Source organism: Toxotes jaculatrix, chromosome 4, assembly GCF_017976425.1.
Source record: "Toxotes jaculatrix isolate fToxJac2 chromosome 4, fToxJac2.pri, whole genome shotgun sequence".
In the NCBI taxonomy this organism is placed as follows: domain Eukaryota; kingdom Metazoa; phylum Chordata; class Actinopteri; family Toxotidae; genus Toxotes; species Toxotes jaculatrix.
Window position 1 is genome coordinate 20,230,801 of NC_054397.1, and position 26,367 is coordinate 20,257,167.

Here is a 26,367-nt window from a genome sequence, read left to right on the forward strand (position 1 = left end):
ATCTCTGGTCATTTTGCCATAACTTTTCCTCCTACAGAATTTGTTCCTGTCCATCCAATATGCCCGCAATGGGTCGTCTCTCTTTCTCTCTTTTGGTCGGGCGGTTGTTTGTTTGGTTGTTTGTTCGTCGATTTTGACTACGCTGGATCAAGAGGCTATACGAGGTATGCGACTTTCATTTTTTTGATGCTGGGATGTCTGGCCGCTGTGCCATAACTTTTCCTCCTACAGAATTTGTTCCTGTCCATCCCTCCGATGTGGCTTCTGTCTGTCCTTCAAAAGGTATGAGACAGGTTTTTTTTTTAAATGCCTTGCCAGTCTCTGTCAAACACACAAACATATTCACACTCACACATCTGTCTCTCCCTCTAATCAGCCTGCTAGGGGTTGATCTGGGGGCCCTACATTGGGGCAGTTTAAGACCTGTCTCTCTTTGTCTAATATGGTTGATAGGGGGCCTTGAGTTGGGACCCATTGGGGTTGTCTCTTTCTAATATGCCTGATACAGGCTGATTTGGGGCCCTGTGTTGGGTCTGATTTTAGCCTCTCTCTCTCTCTCTCCCTCCCCCTCCCCATTAGCTTTATGTGGGCTGATTTGGGGGCCCTGTGTCTGGTCTGATTTAGGGGCCTGTCCTCCTTTGTCTCTCTCTAATATGCCAGGTGTGGCCTAATGAGGGGCCCTGTGTTGGGTCAGAGTAAGTGAAGTTTTTATTCTGCTCCTGGGGTGTTTGATTGGCTGCCATGCTGATCTCTCTCACAGTGTTTTGATTGACCCCACCCCCATTAGCTTTATTGGCAGATCAGATCAACCTAAACACCAAATTTCTAAAGCAGACAAGTGTTTGGCAAAATATATAGTGATATATAAAAATCAGCAGTTATATCACTTAACAAAATGCTCCCATTTTTCCCGATAGTGGTGATGATGAACGCAGTGACCACTGTGAAAATCTAATAGATGTGTCAAGTTTACCAGGTTGAACAATAATGATTAATTTGCTCCTACTGAACTACGTGCTGTTGACATACTTGAAATGAGACATTGTCATGGGCTGAATTGAAGAGAAGGTCTTAAGGAAACAGGCTTTGTCTTGAAGTAGAACTGCTAATCTTTATAAACCTGAACAGAGTGACAGCCATTTCAGAAGGCAAACCTGAAAAGATGTTTATAGATGGTAGAAAAAGCTTTCACAATGTTTTAAAAACCATGTCAAAGACACTAGAGGGGAAGACACAGTTAAGGCCTCATTCCAGTTCTTGAAGGAACAGAGTGAGGAAGACATGTTGAAGTTTGGACAGACCATAAATTCTGCTTCAATGATTCTGTAGCTGCTGTAGTTTGATTATGAGTGAACTGAGGCTTTATTCTGTGGCTGAACCTCCAGTGATGGTGTTACTCTCTTTATCCATGCTGTTTACTTTTACATTGTCTGTTGCACACATTGCTCATTTATTGTCACTTTTCTGTCCTTTATCACCTTTTTTATTTACTTGTCATGTTACTTATTTTAGTTTAACTTTACATATTTATGTGTATTTTTTTTTTATTGTTTTGTTTTCTATTTTTTGTATTTTTTTTTTTGTAAATTTTTTGTTATTGTGAATATATTTAACTTTGTCACTTGGATGAAGAAAACCTAGTACTCTGTAGTGCTTGATCAATTGTGTTTTGTTGTTGTTTTTTAACTTTACATTTGGACTTTTCTGTCTCTGAGCCAAGACATGGAGCTGTCAACCTGTTGATATGATTAGTCCGCAAAAGGTGTAAAGTGCAGCAGAAGACAATAGTGTCTTCTCAGACTGTCTCCATGTACGTCAGGACATTGGACTTGCTAATTACTGCTGAGCCTCTGCGGAAGGGTTTGCAAAGATCACAAGACCATGGCAGAACATGCTGAGGAGGAGTTCCACAGGCAATACAGAACTGGAATGTGATGAAGTTTTGAGTTAATGGAATGATGGATAGATGAGTTCAGAGACTCCCAGCAGACTTTCCACCCTGCAGGAATGGACGCACTGGACTTTTCCACAACAGTCTGTGAAAGCAGCAGACACCAGAGTCAGGGGACATTAGTCAGAGGAAGTGAAGGAGCAGCAACCAAAGGTAAGATCTAAGCTCATGTTGAAGGTTTGCTTTAGTCTGTTTGCATTTTACTTATTACTAATGATTGGTTTGTTTTTTTTTCTTTTCGTCATGTGTCCAACCTTAAGGAAGGCTGGAAGGGGAATGTTGTGGCATGATTTTATATGATGTTCCGTCATTGTGTTTCTGTTGACAGTGTTTTCTTGCTCAGCCCCAGCAGAGGTTTAGTAACACAAAGTGAGAATATCTTTCTAGTTTTGGAAGATGTATACTTTAGACTTATTTTTTCATGAAACAAGGGCTGTGGATTTAGTCAGTCTTTACTTACACTGAAATCATTATTAGAAGGGATTTTTTTTTTACAGGAGGAATAATTACACTAACAAAAACTGTGTACACTGGTGTATTTGTTAGATTTAAAAAAAATCTTTCTGAAGGTGTCAAGGCACTGATTTTAAAAAACACCTTTGATTAGAAGTGGAATTTGGTAATCCCAGTGACATTCTCTTACTTTTAAACTCAACCCTTTGAAGATGTTTAATGACAGAGCCTGTTTTCTTTTTAAAATGACATTAGCCTTTTACTGAGAGTACGACAAAAATGCTAACAACAAAATGCTAATATGAGGCTAAATTTCATTAGTGCTGAGGTAAACACTAACAGTCATCCCTCCATTATTAATCTTTTTTCAAATATTCCAGCCACACTGATGTTCTGAGTAATTGTATAAAATATGACAGAACTGACAACAGATTTGGGAAGGTGAAATGTAATGACAATATAATGATGAAAATGATCTAATGATGAAAAAAGTGAAGAAAAGAAAAAAAAATGAACATGAGGGACCCTGTAACGTTCATTATGTACAGCATGAATGCGTGTGAAAAGTGCATTTGTGCACACAAGAGTGAAAACAACAAATCAAAAGTTAGAGGGAGGTCTTATCAAGTTACTGTATTTCCATGTTTGAGACTAATATTCATCTATAGTAATGATTTACTCCACTAGAGTGAGCTCTTGAGCCTCAGTATCTCCTCTCCTGTCACATCTCATTACACTGAGCTGTCTTCCACCAAAAAAGCAGCATAAAAATCGAGTAGGAATAATTTTCCACCATGATATAAAAATTGTTCATACATTAAAATGTTTTAGTAAGTTTAATATGTATACATAGATACTCATAAATAAAATAATAATAAAATTAGTTTTAAAGACCAATTATCAGTTCTAATTCTGACTTCATACTATCTTTCATGTTTCACAGAACATTACCGAAACCAAGAAAACATTCAAGAAGGTATAGTTTTGTTAAAGCATTACAGCAATAGGGAAACTGATAAATAGCCACACATGATCAAAAACAGGAATTTTAAAAACAAATTACAAAATCACTGTAAATTCCATGTATTTCTTCTATGGTTAATTTTTGTTATGTTTTGCTCAGTAAGTATTAAAGAACTGTAATCTCATCTGATCCTCTTCATTTAAATATGGAGCCACCATCCATCTCTGTTCTTAGAGAGGAGCTCCCTTCAAGTGAGGAGGTGCCACGACTGAGGATGCTATGAAACTGAACTTCATGCAAAGAGTTCAGACAGGCAGCTCCATTCTTACTGCAAAGCACATAGTATTTATTTCATAACACTACTAATTGTGGGCATGGGATGGTGCCAGGGTGTGTGTGTGTGTGTGTGTGCGCATGCACACATAAGTGTACGTATGATTTTACCATTGTGTGGGATAAAATGCGCACACTTTCAAACTTTCAGACACCAGAGGAGAAAGTGACTTTTGCTTTTTTACATTAAAGCTCACAATGAAATGAAATCAGGGACTGAGCAAGGCTGATGTGTGAATATTCATTGAATGGAGTAAGTGTGTGCATGTGTGTGACATGAGAGAAAAAAAAGAGGGAGATTCTCATGAAATCATGCTCTTTTATAAGTTGAGCTCACGTGTCCTATGTATCCGACCATGTGACCTGCCTGCAAGGAGGAGGTTGGTTTGATTTGATCTACCTGCTGCAGAGTAAGCAGATAAAACTGTTAGTGTTAACTGGCCTGTGCTGGGATGCACTACTTAAAACAATCAATCTTAATGTTGATATTCTAATCGCTAATAGCTGGGCAACCAAAAAAAAAACCAAATGAAGTCTTTATGTTTTGCATTGTGTTTCCTTTGTCTTTCTATTAATTTCCTTGGCCAAATGCTTTTTTCCAGATTTTGTTTGATGGGTGATAAGTGATGGAAAGGACAAACGTGACAAGATGAAAATCAGAAAAAAAGCTTCTCAAATGATGAAAATGGGAGGGATGGATAAAGCAGCAGATCTGAGGGAGTGACAGAAAAAGAAAGAGGGAGGGAAAAGAGGAGAATAGAGAGACAGCAGGACCAAACTCACTGCCTTCTTTTCCTCCAGTGCTCTCTCCCTTCTTTCTCCCAGTGACTCCAGGCTGAGCTCAACGGATAGGTGAGTTCTACTTCAGCATTTTTCTCTTTCTTCACTTTCCCCTTTGTCTCATTTTTCCCCTTCCTGCTGCAGTGCAGTCTATCTTTCTTCCATAATTCAAAATTTCATCCCTGTGATTACCTGAGCTCATCCACACTCCCCTTCTCCTTTAACAAACTTTAATACAACCCTCACAAGTTATTTCTCTTATCTACACATATCTGTGCCCATATATGAATGCATGTCATCCATATGTAGCAGCAGAATTTCATTGACCATTGACCCTTGTTTGGATTAATTCACTGTGAGGAGTTTCTCTCATCCTCTAGATCTCCTCCTCCTCAGATTGCTCCTTATCTCCAGCTTCTTCCTCTTTACTAGAAGATAAAGGTTTTAGACGTGGACCAAGGATGAATTAATCATTACTCATTAACCAAAATGTCTCTCACAGAAGCAGACCTGCTGCTTTATTTATGTGTGAGAACATTTTTATGACTGTGTTTATTTGCTTTTGTGTCTGTTGGTTAAATACATGCAGCTAAGCTTGAGGTTTTGCGGAAAGCCAAAGTTTCCGTTGGCTGGATGGAGAGGCTACTTTTAGCTTCAGTTATTACTCCCTTTGCCCTGACTGGTTCAGACTGAGGGCTACGTTTTCACAATTTCTTCAGTCTCTGACTATCCTTTAAATGACTCTGATTATTTTAAAGGATAAAAACATCTATCAATCTTTCATTTTACGGTGGAATGTCCCATTAGGGTGAGAAGAGAAGTTTCTAATTATATGTTTTGTCAGAGTATGGAATGTGAGTTCCATGGCTTTGTGTGATTTTTGGGATTTTTGTGGTGACATGTGCATATTTATTTATGAGGCTCTTGCTTTATATGCATCTCCTCTGTTTTCTGTACTGCTGTACTTTCATTCCCATCATGCCCTACTCAGTCCTTATTCACCATTTTTCTGCAGGATGCTGTGCCTCAGCTCTCTGTCTACACTCCTCCTCCTCCTGCTTCTCCTCTACCCCCCTCCGCTGTCAGCCCAGGAGGTGCTTGTACGCCTTGCAGGCGTAGGCCGGCGCGGTGCAAATGAGGGACGTGTGGAGGTGTTCTACAACAGAGCATGGGGCACCGTGTGTGATGACGAGGTGGATCTTAACCTCGCCAATGTGGTGTGCCGACAGCTGGGTTTTCAACGCAGCTTAACCTGGGCGCACAGTGCCAAGTTTGGTGAGGGACAAGGTATGCACAGCCAAGAATATTTGGTTTTGAACACTTAACTCGCTCAATAATAAAGTTTTTATCTTTCTTCATTCAGTGACTCAAAACTCTTTTTTGTTGTTAGGTCTGATCTGGTTAGACAATGTGCGCTGCAAGGGCACAGAACTCTCTATTGCAGAATGTCACTCCAATGGTTGGGGAGTCAATGACTGCACCCACGCTGAAGACCTGGGGGTCGTTTGCAGCCCAGAAAGAAGACCTGGCTTCCCCCCAGTCTCCTTGGAGGGCCATTCATCCTCCAGGAACCAGCCAAGTCAACCAAGACAGAGAAACCCACCTCCACCTTCGCAGTCTTTGTCCCCTCCATCCCCACCTTCAGCCCCAGCCCACACCCCCTCTTCTTCTGCAAGAGGCCATGAGATTGCCCTCCTTCGTAACCCAACGTCTTCCCGTCGCAGCAGCATCTCACCACAGGAAAATGGCCACGAGATCCAGATCTTGCGACGGAATCGAGGAAGTTCAAGAGGAAGCCAGCGGGTGAACCCAGTTTTGCCACAAGGTCACCAGCTACCTTCACGTTTGGCGAACGGTGCAGCCTACAGGCAGAGACAGGAGACGGCAAGGACCAGTCCACAGGCAGTGAGACGGGAGGCAGAGGGGCAGGTGAACAGGCAGCCTCGTCCACAGCCTCATTCCCAACTCCAGTCTGAACGGAGAAGTGACAGGAATCAGCAGCTCAGTGGGAACCATGTTGAACCAGACCCAGTTTATCCAGACATGGGACTGGAGACTGATGCGCATTATACACAGGTAAAAACCATCACACAGATACACAAGCTTTGCAAGCTCACTGCAAAGACATACTCCAATCTAACTTTATTCAGACTCCCATACAGAAATGTCAGTTGTGGGCATGTATAATTAGAGACAAACCTAAAACCAAACCTTCTACAGATCTTGTTCATGTGCAGCAGCAGGGCCTGAAGTTTAGTTTAACCACCAGTAGTTCAACAGCCCCAACTCTTCAAATGTGCACGAACTTCATACCAGAGGAAATTGCAAGACATTTATCACTCGAGTTTGGCTTTCTTTCTTTTCAACTTGCAGAGTTTACACTTTCTTTACCGTTTTGTAATCATCATGACACATAAAGCAAACTCTTTGTTTTCTGTTAGCTTCCTTCCTGCTGCCTACAGTGTGTAATGCATATGATTAAAGAGTGTAATGATTAGACATAACATCGTCATCTTCTCTTCATGTTATTCTCTTGATTGCATGGTGTCTGCAAACATTTAGTTAAACAATGCGTTGTTTGAGCAAAGATGAAGTCATGTTTATGAACTCAAATAAATCTTGTTTTGAGGTGCAAGACAAACACTCGGTGGACGTGAGTTGAGTTGGAGTAAAGCATTCAATAAGTGTGACAAAGATCCATTTCTATTATGTGTCATTACAAAAATTTTAATAAAATAAAGCAGTACTCTTTTATTGAGTTATCAGTCATGTTTTTATCAGTCAAAAACTGTATGTTTTCTTATGGACAGGGATCTGAGAGGGTTCACTTAGAGGAGGCTCGTCTACGGCCTGTGCTGTCCAGCAACCATGGCGGTCTGGTGACAGAGGGAGTGCTGGAAGTGAAGCATGCTGGGAGGTGGCGTCATGTGTGTAACCAGGGATGGGACCTGAGCAGCAGCCGTGTCGTCTGTGGCATGTTAGGATTCCCTTCTGCAGAGGCATTTGACCAAAACAGCTACAGGTAAGTATGTGAGACTGGACACAGCAGAGTGACAGAGGAGGGTGGAGACAGAAAAATGAGTATGTATGTACAAATGGGTGTCTGTGTGTGTGTCTGTGTGTGTGTCTGTGTTTGTGTGTGCGTGCGAATGGTTATGAAAGGGATGGAAAAGTGTGGTGGACTACACATCCCTTCGTGGATTAGGCGGCACCATGCCTGGATTGCTGTTCCATCCCCCCGTAGTAGAAGTTAACCACAACTGCTGTCATTAGTTACGACCACACTTGGCATGACATGTCCACTGTGGTATTAGCTGAGACCGGCTGCCACATTGGCTGAGAGGGCTTTAATACAGGCCTTTAAAATAGTTTGAAAGAGTATGTCATTAATGTCAGATCCACATTGCAAGATTATCATCATCATGGCTTGTGTCTTTACATGAATCTTCCCTGGTTTCTAATCTCATATAATTAAGAAACTCCCAGTGATGTCTCTGTGCAGCAGCACTTTCTAATGCAGCATAACATGTAAGAGGATATTTAATTTTTCTGCACGTCTCTGTCAAAATCATTAGTCAATAATCACTAAACAGAGGTGAATTAAATTAAATCACAAATTACATTCATAAAAAAACATCCAATTAACAGATTAAATAGCCACAATCTATAATAAAGCAGTGATGTGTTTCATAGCTAACTAAAACGGGGCCAGAATTTTCACTAGCATCAATAACTCAACTCTATTGTATCTTTCTGAAAAACTGCTCCTGTGGTTTTAAGTTTATATTTTAAAGCTGCCACATATCAGTTATATAAATATATAGCTCTCATCAGCACCATTTCCAGGCACAGGGGATTTAAGTGAAAAAGCTGTACACACCTGCCAAGCACCAACCAGCAGACAGCTAAAGTTAGCATATTTAGCACCTACAGATCCAGATATTTCTCTCAGCAATTAGCAAAGACCAAACTAGAACTAAAAAGAGACTGAATATTGGACAGACATTTATCAGGTGGACAGAAACACAGCTCAAAATAAATTCTTTAGTTTCTCTGTATCATCTGCATGTACAAACTTGGCCAATGAGTTCGCTAAATCAACTTAAAAGGTGATGTAAGTAGTTTCGGCTGCCCCCACATTGCTGAAATATCACTTCAAAGATTCAAGATTCAAGATTCAAAGGGTTTATTGTCATTTGCACAGTAAGGAAACAGGTTTCCCTGTACAATGAAATTCTTACTTTGCTCTTCACCCAGAATGCCATACAAAAACGTTGTAAGTAAAATAAAATAGATAAATAATAGTATTTACAAAATATTAACAAGAGCATAAGTGAAAAAAGTTACATAAAATATAAACTGTACTGATATATACAAATCAGCTGTTGTGCAAATTCAGCTGAGAGTGAAGTGAAGACTGTGCAAAAGAACTGTTATGTGAACAGTGCGGTATGTGTGCTTAATGCGATTTTAAAATTGGATATGTACTGGACGGTAAAATCACAACTTTAAAAAAACAGAAAATGCTGATTTGTTCGTTAACATTCAGTAGCTACAGCCCCATGGGAGGTGTAGTTTCTGAATCTCAGCAAAACAATTGTAGTGTTTTCTTTGTTAAAATTATAATGTGCTCATTAGATGAGAAGAAGCAGGACTTCAGCCTTCTGTTGGTTTATGTTTTAACTCTTTCATTGCCCTAAAACGTAAATCATGCACTACACTAATAATGTCAGGCTGTTATGTTGATTTTAAACCCATAAATCCAATTCATCTGTCTAACTTTAGCCATAAGTACCCACTGAAGCACCTACACAAACCTTCAAAGCCCTTACACACATACCATCAAAACCCTAGTACCTCACTTACACACACCCACACACACATTAATACCCCTTCTTCCAGCCCCATCTCACAGCATCTAACAAGACCTTACATAAACTATGTCCAAGATCCACGTGCACACACAAATAAGCACACAAACACACACTTGTGCACACACAAACACAACCCTCCGTGTGTCCGTCTGTCTGCCCACAGATGTCTTTTTATGGCTTGGCTAACAGGACGACTGTACTGACCGCTGGCCTGCCCTGCACCATCTGTCTCTCCATGTTGCCAATAATTACCCCTTGTGTCCTGCTCTGCTCTGCTCAGCAGCAGGATACAGACTGCTTCTCCTCAGCTGCCCTGTTCACCACCACGACATTAGCCTCAAAATGACTAACTCTCTCTCATAATGTCTTATCTCTCAGAGCTGTGTAGTTCACATGCAGTGATGTGAGAAGTTTAACTTTTACCTACTTTGTCTTCACTTTTACTTAAGTGGGTCCTTTTGGTCAAGCCAGAAGCCCTTTCGCGTTAAAGATGGCGCAAAGACGTCAGAGTCTAGTTGTCCACCATGCTGACCTTCTAAATCGAATGCTAATGCCGACAACTACACAGAAAAACACCTCAGAGTGGTTTGAAGAAACAGCATATACTGTATCTGTGCCAAGAACTCAACCAGCAGCTTGTGTAAAGACTGGACCAGGCCAGAGAATGTTGTTTGTTTTTTGTCAACCTCCACCCAGCTGTGTGGGGGATGAATCAAGCAGCCATTTTTGTCCAACAGTAAACAGCTGAGGGGTGTAGGAAGGTTTTGTTGTTTCTTTTTTTTTTTTAAACAAAAAAGAACAAGCAGCTTAAGGTGGACCTCTGTCATCTGCCATCAAGTATTATGAGTCAGATCTTTATGCTATTTATGCCTGTCAAAATGTTTCCCTTTGAAATTTTAACAGTGCTAACCCGGTAAGTGACCAGAGATGTTTTTAGCCCTACTAGCAACATGGCTCTGGGGATAGTAGTGTCGTTGTTTCAGTCCACCGCTTTTGCCCAGAACTACTGGGCAAAAGCTGACTTTTTCACTGACTCACTGACTTTTTCTCCAGCTCAACCATGATGTTAACATTTATTACTTACATTTATTCATTTCAATTTGTCCAATACTTTGGTTTCTGAGCAAGTATGTGCAAAAAGACATTCCAATCAGTCTCAGCTGTACTTTGTTTAATGCTAATTAGCAAATGTTAGCATGCTAACATAATAAAAGATGATCAACATGGTAAACATTTACTTCCTAACCACAGCATTTTAACATTGTGAGCATGTTAGTATGCTAACGCTAAACTAAGATTGTGAACAACTTGAACATGGTAAATGTTATACCTACTACACATCAATGTGTGAACATTTATAAGCGTGTTAGCATGCTGATTTTAGCATTTAGCTCAAAGCATCACTGTGCTGAGCCCCCAAGAGCTTCTTGCATGGATGCTTAGTTTTGTTGTTACTGGGACTCACAAGTTGTTTTCCTATCCACCTGCCTGCACACAGGTGTGCAAAGATCACTTTTCCTGTTTGACTGACTGTTCTTTTGAAAATGTGTCTAGTAGCCATTTTTTTCTGTCGCTCTTCATGATGACTGATCTACAGTCACATCTTCCTGGTGCTACCCATTGTGCTGGCAGTGGTCCATGCCTGCTCTTCCTTGGGGTTTGCGTCCACTGGAACAGCTGTAATTATGGTCTGAGGGATCCTCTAATCTAGAATATTCTCTCAGCTGAACCTGCTGCACCCGCCTTTGCTGTGTCAGCATTTCCCTCTCTGGCCATGTGGTTGTTTTTTTGGTGTGACTGCCTTTGTCTCTGCCTGTTAAGTTGCTCAGTGCATTTTTACAGATGTTTAACTACTCCCCCACTTTGCCATGCTTACAAAAGGCAAGGGCTAAAGCCATTTTCCAGCTCCCTTGTTTCATCACATCTACACTCTCTTTGAGGCTCACAGTAACTTCTTCAGTTCTTCTAATTTACTTTCACCCCCTGCTCCTTGTTTCTCCCGTTCTCAGTTACAGCCTTTTTTAAGGCCACATTTAATTCCTTTGTGGCAATTACACTAAAACCCACATTTCATGGAAAGTACATCATTATGACCCCTTTGAGTTTTGTTCCATGGAGGTTGATGGGACTGTCTAGAGGCTGTTGTGGAGTCAGTGTGGCAACCTGCTGTCTCCTGAGTGAGCCGATTGTTCCAGTCAGGCAGCTTTGCATTCATGCAGCATAATAACAGGTTATCTCTGCTTTCCTGACAGTCAGCTCCTCTCACCAGTGTGGCTTATGGTTATTGTGTGTTGCATAAAAAACTTGGCATCGAGCTGAAGATCCTGAGAAGTAAGAAAGTCTTCTCCAGGTTAAAAGCATTCAGCAGTAGTGCTGCGGTTACAACCTGTTTGTTGTGTTGAAGCTCGACGCTGTGGTTCGCCTCCCTTCCTTTGAATATTCACGTAAGACAGAGAACCTTAACTCAGGTGCAACCTGTTTCCACGACTTTTAGGTTTTTGCAAGACAACAGAACTGTGTCTGAAAGACGAAAAAAACATACTTTTCCTCTTCCAGTTAAGTTAAGCAACGCTCATAAAAAGTAGCCAAGTTCACAGAGATTTGAGTCTTACATCACTCTGTGTTTCCCAGCATGCTGGGTAACGATGCTGGGGTTTTAAAGAGCTTTGTTTTTACAGAGGCAAGGCAGGGAAAGTTGATATGTACGTGCATATTTTCATGTCTGGTGTGTGTGAACCAACATGCTACTGCTCGACCGCACAGCAGACACTGCCAAGCAGAGCAGGCAATTATATGGGTAGCACTTTCTCCCCCCTCCTCCCCCTCCTCCAAACCATGAACTAACACCCCCTTACAGTCTGTCTCTCTCATTTTGATTTACCACAAAGTTATGAAACATTTTAAACTGTGCAAATGCACACAGGCTCAGACACATGCAGGCAGATAGTTCCAAGCAAACACACACTAACATGCACAACTCGCATGTATGCATGCAGACTTACATTACATTACAAAAGTCATACAATCAGCTTGAATATACAGCAATATACAGCTTGATAGGGCTTGAATTTCCATTTTGATGATCGGCTTACTGTTATATGCGTCTCATTCCCACGCAAAGATGGAAGCAAACTTTTTATATCTGTTTTCTGGATTTTTCATGCTTTCAGATCAGCTGAAAACTAGAGAAGGGAAAGGGCAAAAGGAAGGGAGGAAGAAAAGAAGGAGACAGAAAAGAAATGAAACAAGACAGAAAAAGGAAATGAGAAAAGAGGGAAGGAAGAAAAAAGGAAAGAGGAAAGGAATGAAGGAAAAAAGAAATAGCTGTGAATGAAAGGAAAAAAGAAGGAATTCAAGAAGAAAAGGAAATATGAGAAGAAGGAAGGCAAGAAGGCATGGCTCCTGGCACTCTTACCTACCTTGTTTCCAGATGTGGCAGGCAGCTAATTACAATGAAAAAGCCTTAAAAAAACAACTGTACACTACCTGCTCAGCAACAAACAGCAGACAGACAAAGTTAGGGTCTAGCTGGTGAATATAGTGGAGCAGCTAAACAGCTAAAAAGAGCCAGACATTTGTCTCAGGAGTTGGTAGAGACCAAAAACCAAGCTAGAAAAAAAGTGTATATTAGACTTCACCATGTGTTATTTCATAACTGAATGTATGAATAAGGAACTGTTTGTTACATGCCATATGAACTTAAAAGGTCATGAGATGTAAATGTTGTGTTCACGTTATATCAGCTTGCCCACAGTGGCCCAAAAAATAAAATGAGCAGGTTTAGGATATTTGCAGTATTTGCTACAAGGCAGAGAGAAGCAAGAATTTTGTGTTTCTTTGCAGATTTCACTACTTAGAGTCTGCACATTGTAGACGAGGAAGATAGACACATTTATCCACCAGATGAGATGTCTGAACCAGACTAGTTGTCTAAATTTTATTTCATCACTGCTGGACTGCAGCAGGTCACAAAATAATGATATGTAACAGTGTAAAAAATGGCTGTTTGCCCTTCACTGTGTGGCCTGCTGGTGGATTGTAAATGATTTGTAGTTCACGTGTTCCATACAGTTGTTTCTCTGACTCAAGATTCCTACTGTGAGTTTTTGGTACAGGCCCATACAGGAGCCTGTGGTCTCCACAGGTGGTTTCCTATGGAGAGGAAACATCTCATGTTTTAAATATTTAATTGTATCATGAATCTGGTGGTATGGTAAATTCTCCTGTCTATACTTGGTGTTCTGACTCATTCAATTCAGGCTCACTCATGAAGGGCGTCAGTTACACTGCACCTGTCTGTGGTCACTCTGATATGTGTGTGTGTGTGTGTGTGTGTGTGTGTGGACACTTCCCAGACTCTGCCTGGTTTGTGAATCATTCTTTTTATTGAATTCTACCCTTTTTTTTTTTTTTTTTTTTAACTGCTCTAAGTTTTGGCATGGTGTGTGTGTGCCTGCCCCAGCATAGGGGACCTCATTTTCTGTACACACACACACAGTTTCCCTTTAGGATTTGACTCTAGTTTAAGGTAATACCCATGAAACTAGACACAGTTTTGAAAACCCTGTTGAAGTTGGCAGACCTCAGTAAGGCTTCTTGCTGGGATTAATGTATAGTGGTTTATTCATATTTGTAGTTTTTTTTCCACCTGCATGCCCAAAACCAGAGTTCCTCTGCAGACATATAGACAAACACTAAAACCGAAATACCCATGAATGTAGAAGTGGAAGATCTAAAAAAAGCCATGACAAGACGGTAGTGGTTTGAGAGGCAAGAGAAAATGAAATGGGGAGTTATGTGATCCATTATTGTAAATTTCCCTCTCTTTTACCCACTCCGTGGCTCTTACACGAGGACTATGTTTAACCAAAGAAACACAATCCCTCTACACCATGTTGTGTCTCCTTCATATTTACAGCTTTCAGTTTGTTTATTGAAGGTTTGATGGACAGAATGTAAGAACAGGGGTGTCAAGGAAGAGAAGGAAGGATGATTGAGGAGGAAAGAGGAGATTGAGCAGGCGGGAGGAGCACAGGAGCAGACTGTGGGAGTGTGTAGGACAGCCAGTTGTTTAGTCTGCTGGATGTAAAGATACATAATTGTAACCCTAAAAATATCCAGAATGTGATGTTCTTTGTCTTTCAGAAAACTGTGGGACTCCAAGTTAGCTGATCCATCCTCCAGGTAAAATAAACATCTGCTCTTTGAAGCACTGACGATCCTGAGTAATGTGACAAATCACAAATATATCCCTCATGTCACTCTGCTTGCTCCTCCATTTCATTTCCTGTCCAGACTGAGGACACAGATCAGTAAAAAGGCCTACTGGGTGGAGAAAGTGCAGTGTCAGGGTGTGGAGGCCTCTCTGTCGCAGTGCCAGGCCCAGTTGTCCCTTCCCAGGAGTGATGTCCCATGCAGGGGGGGCATGCATGCTGTGGTCCGCTGCATCCCTGGATCCCAGTTCACACGCTATGGAAGAGCGCCTGCTCCGCCTGCTGTGCCGGTCAGTGTGGAGGAGGACAGTCGAAAAATATAGATTGTGAATGAAAGTGTGGAAGTTAAAAAACACTAGTTTGAGATTTTGAGAAATACACTCTTTTGTTTTCTTGTCAAGGGTTAAACTAGAAGATTTATTTCACACCCTGTATGGTAAAAGGAAGCTACAATCAGGAAACACTTAGCTTAGCATAAAGATAGAAAGCATGGGGAAACAGCTATCATTAGCATAGCTTTGTGCAAATTTCAAAAGATCTGCCTCCCAGCACTTCTTAAGTTTTCTAATACTTGTCTAACACAACACATATTTTGTTTAATCTGTACACAAACAGGAAGTCACTGCACCAACAAACAGTGCTAGCACATGACCACAGTAAAAATCTAGCAATTCTTACATTTTTATGTGACTGTTTTTTTTTTTTTTCACCTATCCTTGTTTAGTTTTTTTAACTTTGGTCAAAGGTAACTTCTTCTTGACATTTTGGGAAATTTATTTTACTGTTGAGAGTTACATCAGAAGACTGATGCCACTCTTATATCTCCATAGCAAATATGAAGCCAGCAGCCGGTTAGCTTAACAGAGGGAAACTGATAGTATGGCTCTGTTTGATGGTAATCTGGCTATCAGCACCTCTACATAAGTAAAAACCGAAGTGTAAAGACAACATTTTCTAGTTATATAGGTTGATTTTCAGGTGTGTTTTTGTATATGTATATATTTATTTATTTTTAACTTTAAACAGAGCCTGCTCTGATTTTTCTCTAATTCCTTCTTTGTATTTAGCTAAGCTAACGGTCTCCTGGCTGTGGCTTCAATCTTCTCAACAAACTCTAGGCAAGAAAGTGAATGATACCAAAATATCAGACTATTCCTTTAAATTTATCCTTTTGCTAGCTTAATTTTCTTCGATGGGTGGATCCACAGTTTTGAGAAAATAGCCAAATGAGCTTTATGTGAAGATAAGAGTCCAGTTTACAGTAGAAGTGTAAATGAAGAAATGTCTTCACTTCCACACAGTCTTTATAAGAATAAGATGACTCAAACCATTTCTCAACTAAACTCTTCCTTTTGCCTTCCAGCCTGTTGTGCGCTTGAAGGCGGGGCCCCGGCTTGGGGAGGGCCGAGTCGAGGTGCTGCGAGAGGGCAAGTGGGGCACAGTGTGTGACCACCTGTGGGACCTGACTGCAGCCAGCGTGGTCTGTAGGGAGCTGGGCTTCGGGACAGCCAAAGAGGCACTCACTAAGGCTCAGCTCGGACAGGGTAGGATAGGACACATAAATACAAACACACATAAATATAAACACAGTGTACATAATGTGAAACTGCACTTTCAAGGTACATTTAGCTTTAGTCATGGTGACTATTGAGTACAGTATGCTTAAGTAAAACTATAATTGGGTCTCTATTTGTCCCCTAAAGCAGATATTCAGAAAATCATAGAGTATAATAAAGACCCCATGGCTGCTGATCTGAAAATCAGTTATGTGTTAAATGGAACCGACTTTGAATCAGTGCCTGAGTTCACCATGTACCCTGAGTATGATCAGTTTAGTTCAGTGATTCCTTCAGACTAAACACTTCTCACTCTAAATGCCTGTTGCTAAACGCAGGACTCCAAGAACCATGGGCCTGAGCAGACAAATAAACCCGGGGAAAATGTTTACAGCCTCACTTCTACTTCTATCAGACAAGCTGATTGTTGAGAGGCTCTACCCATGACCAATTATATGAGTGTAAACTATGCGAGGAGGTTCCAGCGCCTATGTGTTGTTGTCAAAATAAACCTGTTGTATGTGAACAGCTAACGCAGCTTTGAAAGCGAGGTTGTCATGCAATCAGCACTGAGCACAACCAAACATTCAGAAAGAAGGCCCTGAATATACAGTCACTAAACTGTCTATCAATGATAGAGTGAAACATTTTCCTTGGAAATACCATAGACTCCACTTTCTCACACTCAGTTATTGTCCTTTTTTCTTGCCGTACCCCTGCAGTAGCTCTGTAATCACGTTCATTTCCTCCCATTATCTTTCTGCCCAAATGAGCACATAGCATGTCCTGTAATGACGGGTGCATTTCCCTCTCCCTACTTTACTTAATGAAGTAGTGATGGAAACCATTTGAGTGTTACTTTTAGTGCTCTATTAAACTAGGTGCTATGTTGCTGTTCGCTCAATAATGAACATGGTTAAATGTCAGAAAGGAGCACTGTGGCTTTTAATTTCTCAGGCCTGGTCACCAAAGTTGTGTAAGCATATAATATACAAGAGATAGATTGGTGCTTTGCAGGAGACATGTGAGGACTCATGGGCAGTGCAGTGAGAGAGCTCAAAGCTAGGGTAGATGACATCATTAGCTATTTAAGGCTAAATTATAGGGCTTTATACTGCATTAGCCTGGGCCTCACACACCTACGCAAACATAGATGTGTTCAAAGATTTTCCTCCATTTTGCCATTTAGGTATCTATTTTAGTTTATAAAGCATGGCCCTGCTGTGCAGTGTGCAGCACAGAGTACAGTAATTTAGACAGAAAGCTCTCTGGCTAAGCTCAGTTTCAGAGCCACATCAGAGGTCCGAATCATGTCTGGGCTTTTAATCCCTCTCTGTGGACATCTGTGGCTGCAGAGCCATCAGGTTTTGGAGTCTTTTATGTACCCTGTATGTGTGTGTGTGTCCTTTTGCATGTGGCCTATGGTTGGTAAGACACATATGAATCCATAATTCTGTCTCTCCACGCCCTCTTCTGTAGGTACTGGTCCCATCCACATGAATAGTGTCCAGTGCACAGGCAGAGAGAAGTCGATTACTGAGTGTCACTTCAGAGTGGTGCCACTTTACAGCTGCAAACACAACCAGGATGTAGCAGTCCGCTGCAATGTGCCCAACACTGGCATGCAGACAACGGTGAGAAACGCACACGAAAAAACTTGCCTTGCTGTGTCCACAAACAGGCATTAAGCAGTACCGCTCACAAGAAAACACTTTTTCCTCCCTCCGCATTCAGGTGCGTCTGGCAGGAGGCAGAGAGCCATCAGAGGGCCGTGTGGAGGTGCTCATGGAGGTCGGAGGAGTGAGGCGGTGGGGCGCCGTCTGCAGTGAGAACTGGGGCATCAACGAGGCCATGGTGGTCTGTCGACAGCTGGGCTTGGGTTTCGCCTCAAGAGCTCATCAGGTAAGGGACAGATTACAATATGTTGAGTTTTTTTTTGTTTCTGCTTCATTCTCTCCTTTTCTAAGCTTTTGTGCTCCCATATTTCCTCCTCTCTCTCTCTCTCTCTCTCTCTCTCTCTCTCTCTCTCTCTCTCTCTCTCTCTCTCTCTCTCTCTCTCTCTCTCCGTCCTGCTGTTTGTGTGTCTGTGCTGTGTTATTACCGAGGCCTGAGGTAATTACAGGCTTCTCAAACGTCCACTTCCAGCACACCGAAAATAAAAGAGGGAAAGTGAGGCGAAGAGAGATCGGGAGAAATTCACAGAGCAAACAAACTGAAAATAGAAATGTGTATGGAAAGGGCAGCGTGAGTGTGTTTTGAGGGGGGCTGCTGGGAACATTTAGTTGGCAGTTTTAAAATTGTGAAAAAGAGTGGAAAAAGTGATAATGTATACTGATAGTTCCTATAAAAAAAGGGGGTTTTGTTGTTCATAGCAGAGGCTGCTATTTGCCTTCAGCTCCAGCTCTGACATTTTTCTTTTAGTCTTTGTTTAAGACAACCGCACAGATGAGCTCTAATGATTTTGTGTGTGAATTTGCTCTCTTCTTGTGTTACTGTGCAGGAAACCTGGTACTGGCCCGGTTCTTCAGATGCTGGGGAGGTGGTGCTGAGTGGAACTCACTGCATTGGCACTGAGATGTCTATCCAGCAGTGTCGCAGAAACACACATGTCTACTGTCCCAGAGGAGGAGATGGCAGAGCCGCAGGAGTCACATGTGTGGAAAGTGAGTCCAAAACCAGCAAACATACAGGCGTATTTGTATTTGTTGTGCAATGACTGTGAAGTAAACTCTGAGTTCTCACCCCTGCAGCTGCTCCTGACCTTGTCCTGGACGCTCAGCTCGTCCAAGAGACATCCTACCTGGAGGATCGACCCCTCCACCTGCTGACCTGTGCCAATGAGGAGAACTGCCTGTCTTCCTCTGCCGCCAGAATGAACTGGCCCTACGGACACCGCCGCCTGCTGCGCTTCTCCTCTCGCATCATGAACCTGGGTCGCGCCGACTTCAGACCCCGGGCCTCCAGAGAAAGCTGGATATGGCACCAGTGCCACAGGTAAGATAAGATAAAGGAACCATAACCTGAACCAGACTCTGTGTGCTCCCTGCCACTGTGTCACTTGGAGGAGCTTTAAGGTTTTCATCCGACCCAGCAGCCGTTTATTTTATGCCCTCAACCAGATAGGGAGTAAATATGTGTTGACTTTAGCTGCTGTAAAAAAAAACATAGCTGCTACCAGAGATCAAAAAAATGAAATGTCTGCAGCAAGAGATGAATGGGAATTTAAGATTTGGTGAGTGAAATGGGATCACTGGGCGCAGCACAGTGCAGTGATATTTTTGAGATCTGGACTATAAATAACTAAAACACGTATAAAAGTCTGTTATTTAACACAATAAACACAATCTTTTATTCTCCAAAATGATGTTTACAATAAACATCCTCCTCACTGGTCACCCAGTTGTTACAGTCAGAGCCATGACTGCACTCAGAGCAGCCTGGCTTCTTATCTCAGCGGTTGTGGTTCTGTGTCCCAAAACGAGAGGCACAGCTCGTTGTGTCTCTGAGCCACAACCCAATCACTACCTCCCCAACCAGCAAACACATGGTTTGACTTTCAGTTTTGGTAGAGTCTGTTCTGGGAATGGTTCCGTAATGAAAGAAAGGACAACAACAAACTGATATCTATCTGCCAATTTGTGCTTTTACAATTGTTGTTCGTGTCTGTTTGACGCCTTCGCAACAACATAACAGAATTTATGGCTGCTCTTTCAAATAAACACCAGGGTGTTTTTTTTCACAGGATGCTGAAGGTGACACTCGTGAGCAACAGTGGAGATCTTTCTTTCTATAACTTTCTTTTTTTTTTTTTTCTTACATTCTTCATGTACTAATCTTGCCACCCTGATCCCATTTTCAGGCACTACCACAGCATTGAAGTGTTCACCCACTATGATCTGCTCACCCTCAATGGGACCAAGGTGGCTGAAGGTCACAAAGCTAGCTTCTGTCTGGAGGACACCTACTGCCCCGATGGTGAGACAGATTACAGATTAAGGTTGCATACAGCTGGCTTTTGAGGGAAATCTGGAAACGAGAAGCGAATCGTGACAAACAAGAGAATTGAGAATACATAAAACTGCAAAGCTGAAATCCCATAATGAGCATTCAAAGTCAGCTGTAAGATCAGAGGCCAAGCCTAAATTGATCTTGGCTTCACAAGGCCCAAACAGCTTTACGCAGCTCAGATCCTTTCTATTCATTTTAAAGTCCCCAAAAAAGATCGGGTTTTTAAATCATTTTGTTATAATTTCAGCTTGTTGGTGGAAATCTGAATCCACAGCGACTGACAGCAAAGACAGCTTACATACATCATAGTCATCGCTTTTTTTTCCTCTCCTCATATGTTTCCAACTGTTTTTTTCTTCCAGGTATCCATAAGCGGTATGCCTGCTATAACATGGGACAGCAGGGTATCTCTGTTGGCTGCTGGGACACCTACCGCCACGACATTGACTGCCAGTGGGTCGACATCACAGACGTACGACCCGGGGAATACATCTTCCAGGTCAGGAGGCTTATTAACCACAGAAAACAAACAAGCTCTAAAGTGAAACGTCACCAGGTTCATTTATAAACCATGTTTAGTTGTCTTTAGGGAGAAAAAAGTAACCCACACATCAGTCTTTAAGGTGAAATAGCATGAGTAAACTCAGATTATACAACCCGTTAGATTGGGCATGAAAGTAAAAAAAGAAAAAGAAAAGAACAGGGCAAGCACCGGGGGTTGGTGTTTCAACATCTGAAGGCGCACGTGAGATAAAAGCTGCGATAAAAGACTATAATTTCAGCTAAATGGCTCTTGGCTTTGCTTCCAGCCATTCAGGTGTACAGTATGTGTGTAGTTTTAAGGGTGTGTGCATATTTAAGGAAAGTGAATTTAGTCTGGATTTATATAGAAAGTAGACCTGCTATTAGTACACCCTCTCAGAAAGTATGGGCCCATTGGCAGTGGAAAAAGCTCCGTCAGCACTTTACATTGGTACGGAGCGAGTTTTTATATTTGAAAGCTGAGCTTGTTCACATGTCCTGTCTGTTTCTAGACGTCCAATCGGCTGCGGTGACCTACTCATCTGTCCTCCCTCTCTGTCATTTGTTCTGTTTTTTCCTGGCAGCTCAGCAGCAAAGTGATGATGTTTACAGTTTCTGATTATTTTCTGAGTGTTTACAGAAAATCAAGATGTTTAAGTTTGACTTGCATGTGCATGCGTGGACTGTATGTAAACTATATGCAGGAGTGGTCCTTCTGCTCCGCATGAGCCGGTGCACGTGTGACGAGCCACGTTTTGAGAGATAAAACCACATATTTGTCATAAAGCAGGGGATCCACTGTTGCCATGACGATGTGACCCAGCAGCACTTTGTGGTGGTTATTGTGGTTCAACGGTAGCTGAGCTGCTCATAAATTTGTGTAAGAAGTGAGAGATTGAGGGAGGGTGCAAACACCCGCTCATCTTTCATGCAGCTGGGTGTTTCTTTGAGTGTTTACCAAGAATCGCAGGGTGGCAGCCATTTTTAGGACCATACATTTAAACCCATGAGTCACATCCACCTCAGCCTGATTGCTCCTGATTGCTCCGTCATTTAAAAATCAGCTGGACAACCTCACAGTTTTTACATGACAGTGACAACCTTTCATCGTTCTGTAAAACAGGCTGTGGGCCCTTTGTTTTACATTATTACAAGAGCTTTTTAAACAAGAATCAGCTGCCACCAACTTAATATGGTATTTTACACCGGTACAATAAACTATGTGCTGAAATCATTGGCCGCTCTCAACATGCGATTTTTTTTTTTTTTTTTAAATGAAGTTTTTCACACCAGATTTGGCTTAAAATGTAATGAAAAAAATAATTATTATGAATATCTCAGATCTTAAATCTTTCTCTGTAAATATAATTGAGACCACAAAATTTATACTGTATGTAAAAAAATGAAACTGGGTTGCTTTATTGAATATGTGGTCAGGTTATCTGTTTGATGTGTGCATCAGGAAAATTCATTTGTGTGCTTTTCCTATATATGGCAGGCAGTCAGACAGGGTGGAAAACAACAAACCATGGCAACCAACCATGGCTGCCGCCTAATGATAGGCTGCAACTTAAATCCAAACCCAAAACTGTCATCTGCATCTCTGGGCCTATTTTTCCTGCACGGAGATAACAGTGGAAAGTGATGTCATGCATTGCTTCAACCCCCAATTTATACATCATGAGCCATATAGAAAAGGAAAGAACAATAATCCTGTGGCTTCTCAGTCAGCCCCATGGAAAACCAGTTGTTTCTTAACTGTCTGAAGTAAAGTGTTACTTTCTCACTTGTTCCCATATTTTATAAAAGACACTCCTTGCAGTGCGCTTAGTCTAGACTTAGACAGAAAGGTACATTCAGCAGACACTTCAGGAAGTCACTGCTCCCGGCCAAGAAATAGTCCCACCCATAACCCTAATGTAAAACAGTGACGCTCCCAGAAGATGTACAAGAATGTTCCCAGGACATTACCAGAGCAGAAATGGCAGTTATAGTTTGACTTCAAACTAATTTTATAGTATTTGTACGGTGTCAAATAAGTTATGTCAATAATTTTGTAGTTAATCAGCTGTTCAGCAGAACTCTGTAATGTAACGTTTGTATTTGTAATGTTTGACCAAATTATTTCCATCCAGGCCATCTGAATGCTTATGGGAGATTTCTACCTTTGGCAAATAACAAAATAGTCACAAATTTCAGTCACAAAGGGGCAGAGCTGTGCAGACAGGGGGCAGTTTGTATGAAAATTGAAATAGGTTTTAACTAAGGAAGTCCAAAAAGGCTTCAATCAAGGGCAGCTGGACTTGGCTGTAGATACTCTGAGATGTTTTGTCGCAAGAGGCTTCTTCAGTTCAGTTCAGCCTCTTCAATCAACATGCAAAGACTATGGTAGTCTTTGCATGTTGATTGTTCTTTAACAAATCCCGTCGGTTCAGAAAGGTACTTTACCCAACGTTGAGGCGTGTGACTGACTCTAGTCTCTCTCCTTTTACAGGTGGAGGTCAACCCTTCCTTAGACATGGCTGAGTCTGATTTCCAGAACAATGTGATGCGCTGTCGGTGTAAGTACGACGGAGCTCGAGTTTACATGTCCGGATGCCATGCAGGTAGAGTATTAAGAATATTTCAGTGCACATGAACCCTGATATCCTCAATATAATATATATCTCCCCCCATTTTCTACTGTTTATTCTTATTCTCCTCTTCACCTGTTTTCATCAGGTGATGCTTATAGTGCAGAGGTGGAGGACTTGTTTGACCACCAACGTCAGATTTCCAACAACTTCCTGTGAATTAAAAAACACGCAGATATAAGGACAGAACAACTCCTCACCACACCTCAACATGTCAGGGACAGGAGGGTTAATGACAGTGACATGCCAGTAAATAGAAAGAAGAGGGTCAGAGGGAGGAGGGTGGGAAACTGGGATGGGAGGGACTTGATGCAAAACTGACCAATTAGGATCCTGTGACTGAGTGCCATCAGCAGTGACTGTTCCTATTAGAAAGTCAAAGAGATAGAAGGAGAAAGAGGTAGACCAGACTAGGCCGTCACAAGCATCGTGTCATTATGATAAAACGTAGAGTAGTTTACAATTTTGTCTTGAATTTTTAGTAAATTTAATTCCCTTGATCAAAACACAACCACAGTTAAAGTAATGACATGAAGGCACATGAGTACAACACATCCTTTGTTTTTACAGCACATAAGCAGGGTGTTGTCCATGTAATACCAACACAGGTAACAGACTGTCAACAAAACTCTGTACATGCCTCCTGTGCTTTCACTGCTCACATTACAAAATGCAGTATTTACTGTTACAGCTGTGTGGTTTTTGGTTTCCATTGAGAATTTTTTATTTCATGGTGCTATTTTGCCTTATTTGAATAAATAGTGTAATGTATTGCAAATGTATTGTCATGTACAGTTTTATATTACCTCTCTGGAATATTGTTCTTTAGGTTCTCTAATTTATGCAGAATTTTAATGTACTTTTGAGTTGAAACTTGTCCCTGTGTGGCTGTGTTTTGTATTGTTAATTTTATTATGATAAATATTTCCATTTGTTTGTTCTTCACCTGTTTAACATCGGTAACATCAGATGAGATCTGGTTGTACCACAGTATTGCGCCTTTAACAGTACTTGGTAATGGTAGAGAAAGAATAAACATCAAGACTGACAAACTGTATGGTTATTTGAGGAATGGTTATTTGACTGCAGAGTTTTCTAATGCAGAGCAAAGATAATGGTTAATGTTACAGTTTCTGCAGAAGACTTGGGGAATCTGCTAACTTGCTAAAAGAGATTCCCATATTTAACTGGCCATGTAGTGGAGCTAAATAGCACAGCAGTTCAGGCGGATACAGCGGCTTATGTCTGATAGATCACAATAGCATTTCGACTCCGTTGCTTTCATCAGCAGATTGAAAAAAGACAGTGACTGGGTTTACCATCTTTTCCCAGGGAGCCTGAGCTAACCCGTGTTTTATGGTTGTTTCCAACCTCATTCCCACTGATGAACAGATACAAACACTGGAAAGTCTCGCAGCACCCCACCGGCACATTACGTAGGCTATACTTTAAATACGTGACTCAATTTGGCCTAATTTTTTGCCTTTTATGAGTTGGAGTAGAATATAATTTTCATGTAAAAACTAAAATCAAGCAAGTAACACAAAGTACATTAAGGAAGTGACAGAAACTTCTTACTAAAAGTGGCAGCATAGTGATGAGAGTGCTGCTGTCAGCTGTTACACTGTGAATACCGTGAACACCATAACAATCAGTTATCTGTGGATTTAAACAAGCCTCACTCCATCTGAATTCAACAAACAGGTCCCTGAACACATCATATCATGTCCATCAGTACTTGTGCTTTTTATTAATAATTTTCATCATACGTAATAGTCCAAACTAAATCAGTAATGTTTGAAATATTTAGCTAAAGTTAGGTTAACATTACCCACCTTAAGCTAATGGTCATAATAGACGTAGTAAGGCTGCAGCATCTAAAGTATATTTAATGGAGGAACAGTGTGTTTTATTGCTAATGAATTCAACTTTTCATTCCTCAGAGTAGGACTGTGTAATTTCTTCTCACAAAACTTACATAGCCTTGCTTTAAGTGTGAATCATCATCCAAAAACACACACTCTGGTCTGCGGATGGAAATTAGCTAGTACCTAAATCTGGTACAATACATTTCTTGTCTTTATATGAGATTAATGTTTTTTGTACAAGACCCCTGCCAAATAAATTCAATAATACTAATACTAATAATAATAATAATAATAATAATAATAATAATAACTGAGACACTACTGACCACTTGCCCAGGTGGCAGTCAAACTATTTGATGGAGGAAGGTGATGTAAGGTGTTTTTGCTGACAGTGTTTGGTGCTAGGAAACGCACCACCCTGCCAAACTAGGGCCCTTTATTGTGGTGGGACATTAGATTATTCTTTCATTTGGACCATGCCTCAGATTTAATTTGCTCCATGACATAACAGCTCCTCTGTGCAGCACATATAGGGCAGAACTGGCATTTGGAACCACCACTTGCTTAGTAGTGGTTTGTGTTTGTGTAGTTAATCTAATGATTGTGTGTGAGGCACCCAGTAGGCTGTTCTGCGGTACATCACCTCCTCGCGTAGCCACAGTAAAACATGAGATTATGGGCAGGGCTCAGATCTCACACGAAGATGGTAAAGAGCAGCTAGAGGCTGTATGTGTAGTTCAGCTGTGAGAACAGAACACAGGGAGGTCCACTTCTGTTCTGGCAGATTCACCAAGAAAATTTGTCCACATTTGCTTTTATTCCACATTGTATCAAAAACACAAGGACATACAGTATAATCCTGCCTTTGATTTTTAAGACCATCTCCTAAATGAAACTCACTGACTGAAATCCTATTCCCCGACTCTCACCCAATGTCAACTGGGACTCAGCCTCCTGCAGCCCTCACAGGATAAGCAGTATAGTTAATGGATGAATGGATGAAGTCCTGTTTGTCCTGCGGCTGTATGTTGTTCCTTTGTGTCCACGAAAACACATGACACACATGCTGTCAGATGCATTTTTATCAGCTTGAACAATGCGCGAGTATGTATGATGTAGAGTACACTGCTAAACAAAAAAAAAAAAACAACAAAAACTCATTCCTCCAAGCGCTTTCCACAAAAACATCTCTCTGCAGACTCTGTGCAAAGA

The 26,367-nt window shown here is 41.3% G+C and overlaps 1 protein-coding gene across 1 annotated transcript; it reads left to right on the top strand.

The window, feature by feature from the left end:
- Positions 1–4,417: 4,417 nt before the first annotated feature.
- LOC121181248 (lysyl oxidase homolog 4-like) lies at positions 4,418–24,330 on the top strand. The gene is made up of 15 exons (XM_041037108.1): positions 4,418–4,553; positions 5,497–5,768; positions 5,872–6,557; positions 7,292–7,503; positions 14,501–14,539; positions 14,651–14,858; positions 15,932–16,112; positions 17,604–17,758; positions 17,859–18,026; positions 18,625–18,787; positions 18,875–19,118; positions 19,984–20,099; positions 20,495–20,631; positions 23,149–23,260; positions 23,376–24,330. Exons 2-15 carry the CDS (start codon positions 5,498–5,500, stop codon positions 23,444–23,446), a joined length of 2,763 nt encoding a protein of 920 aa, XP_040893042.1. The 5' UTR covers positions 4,418–4,553; position 5,497; the 3' UTR covers positions 23,447–24,330.
- The last annotated feature ends 2,037 nt before the right edge of the window (positions 24,331–26,367 follow it).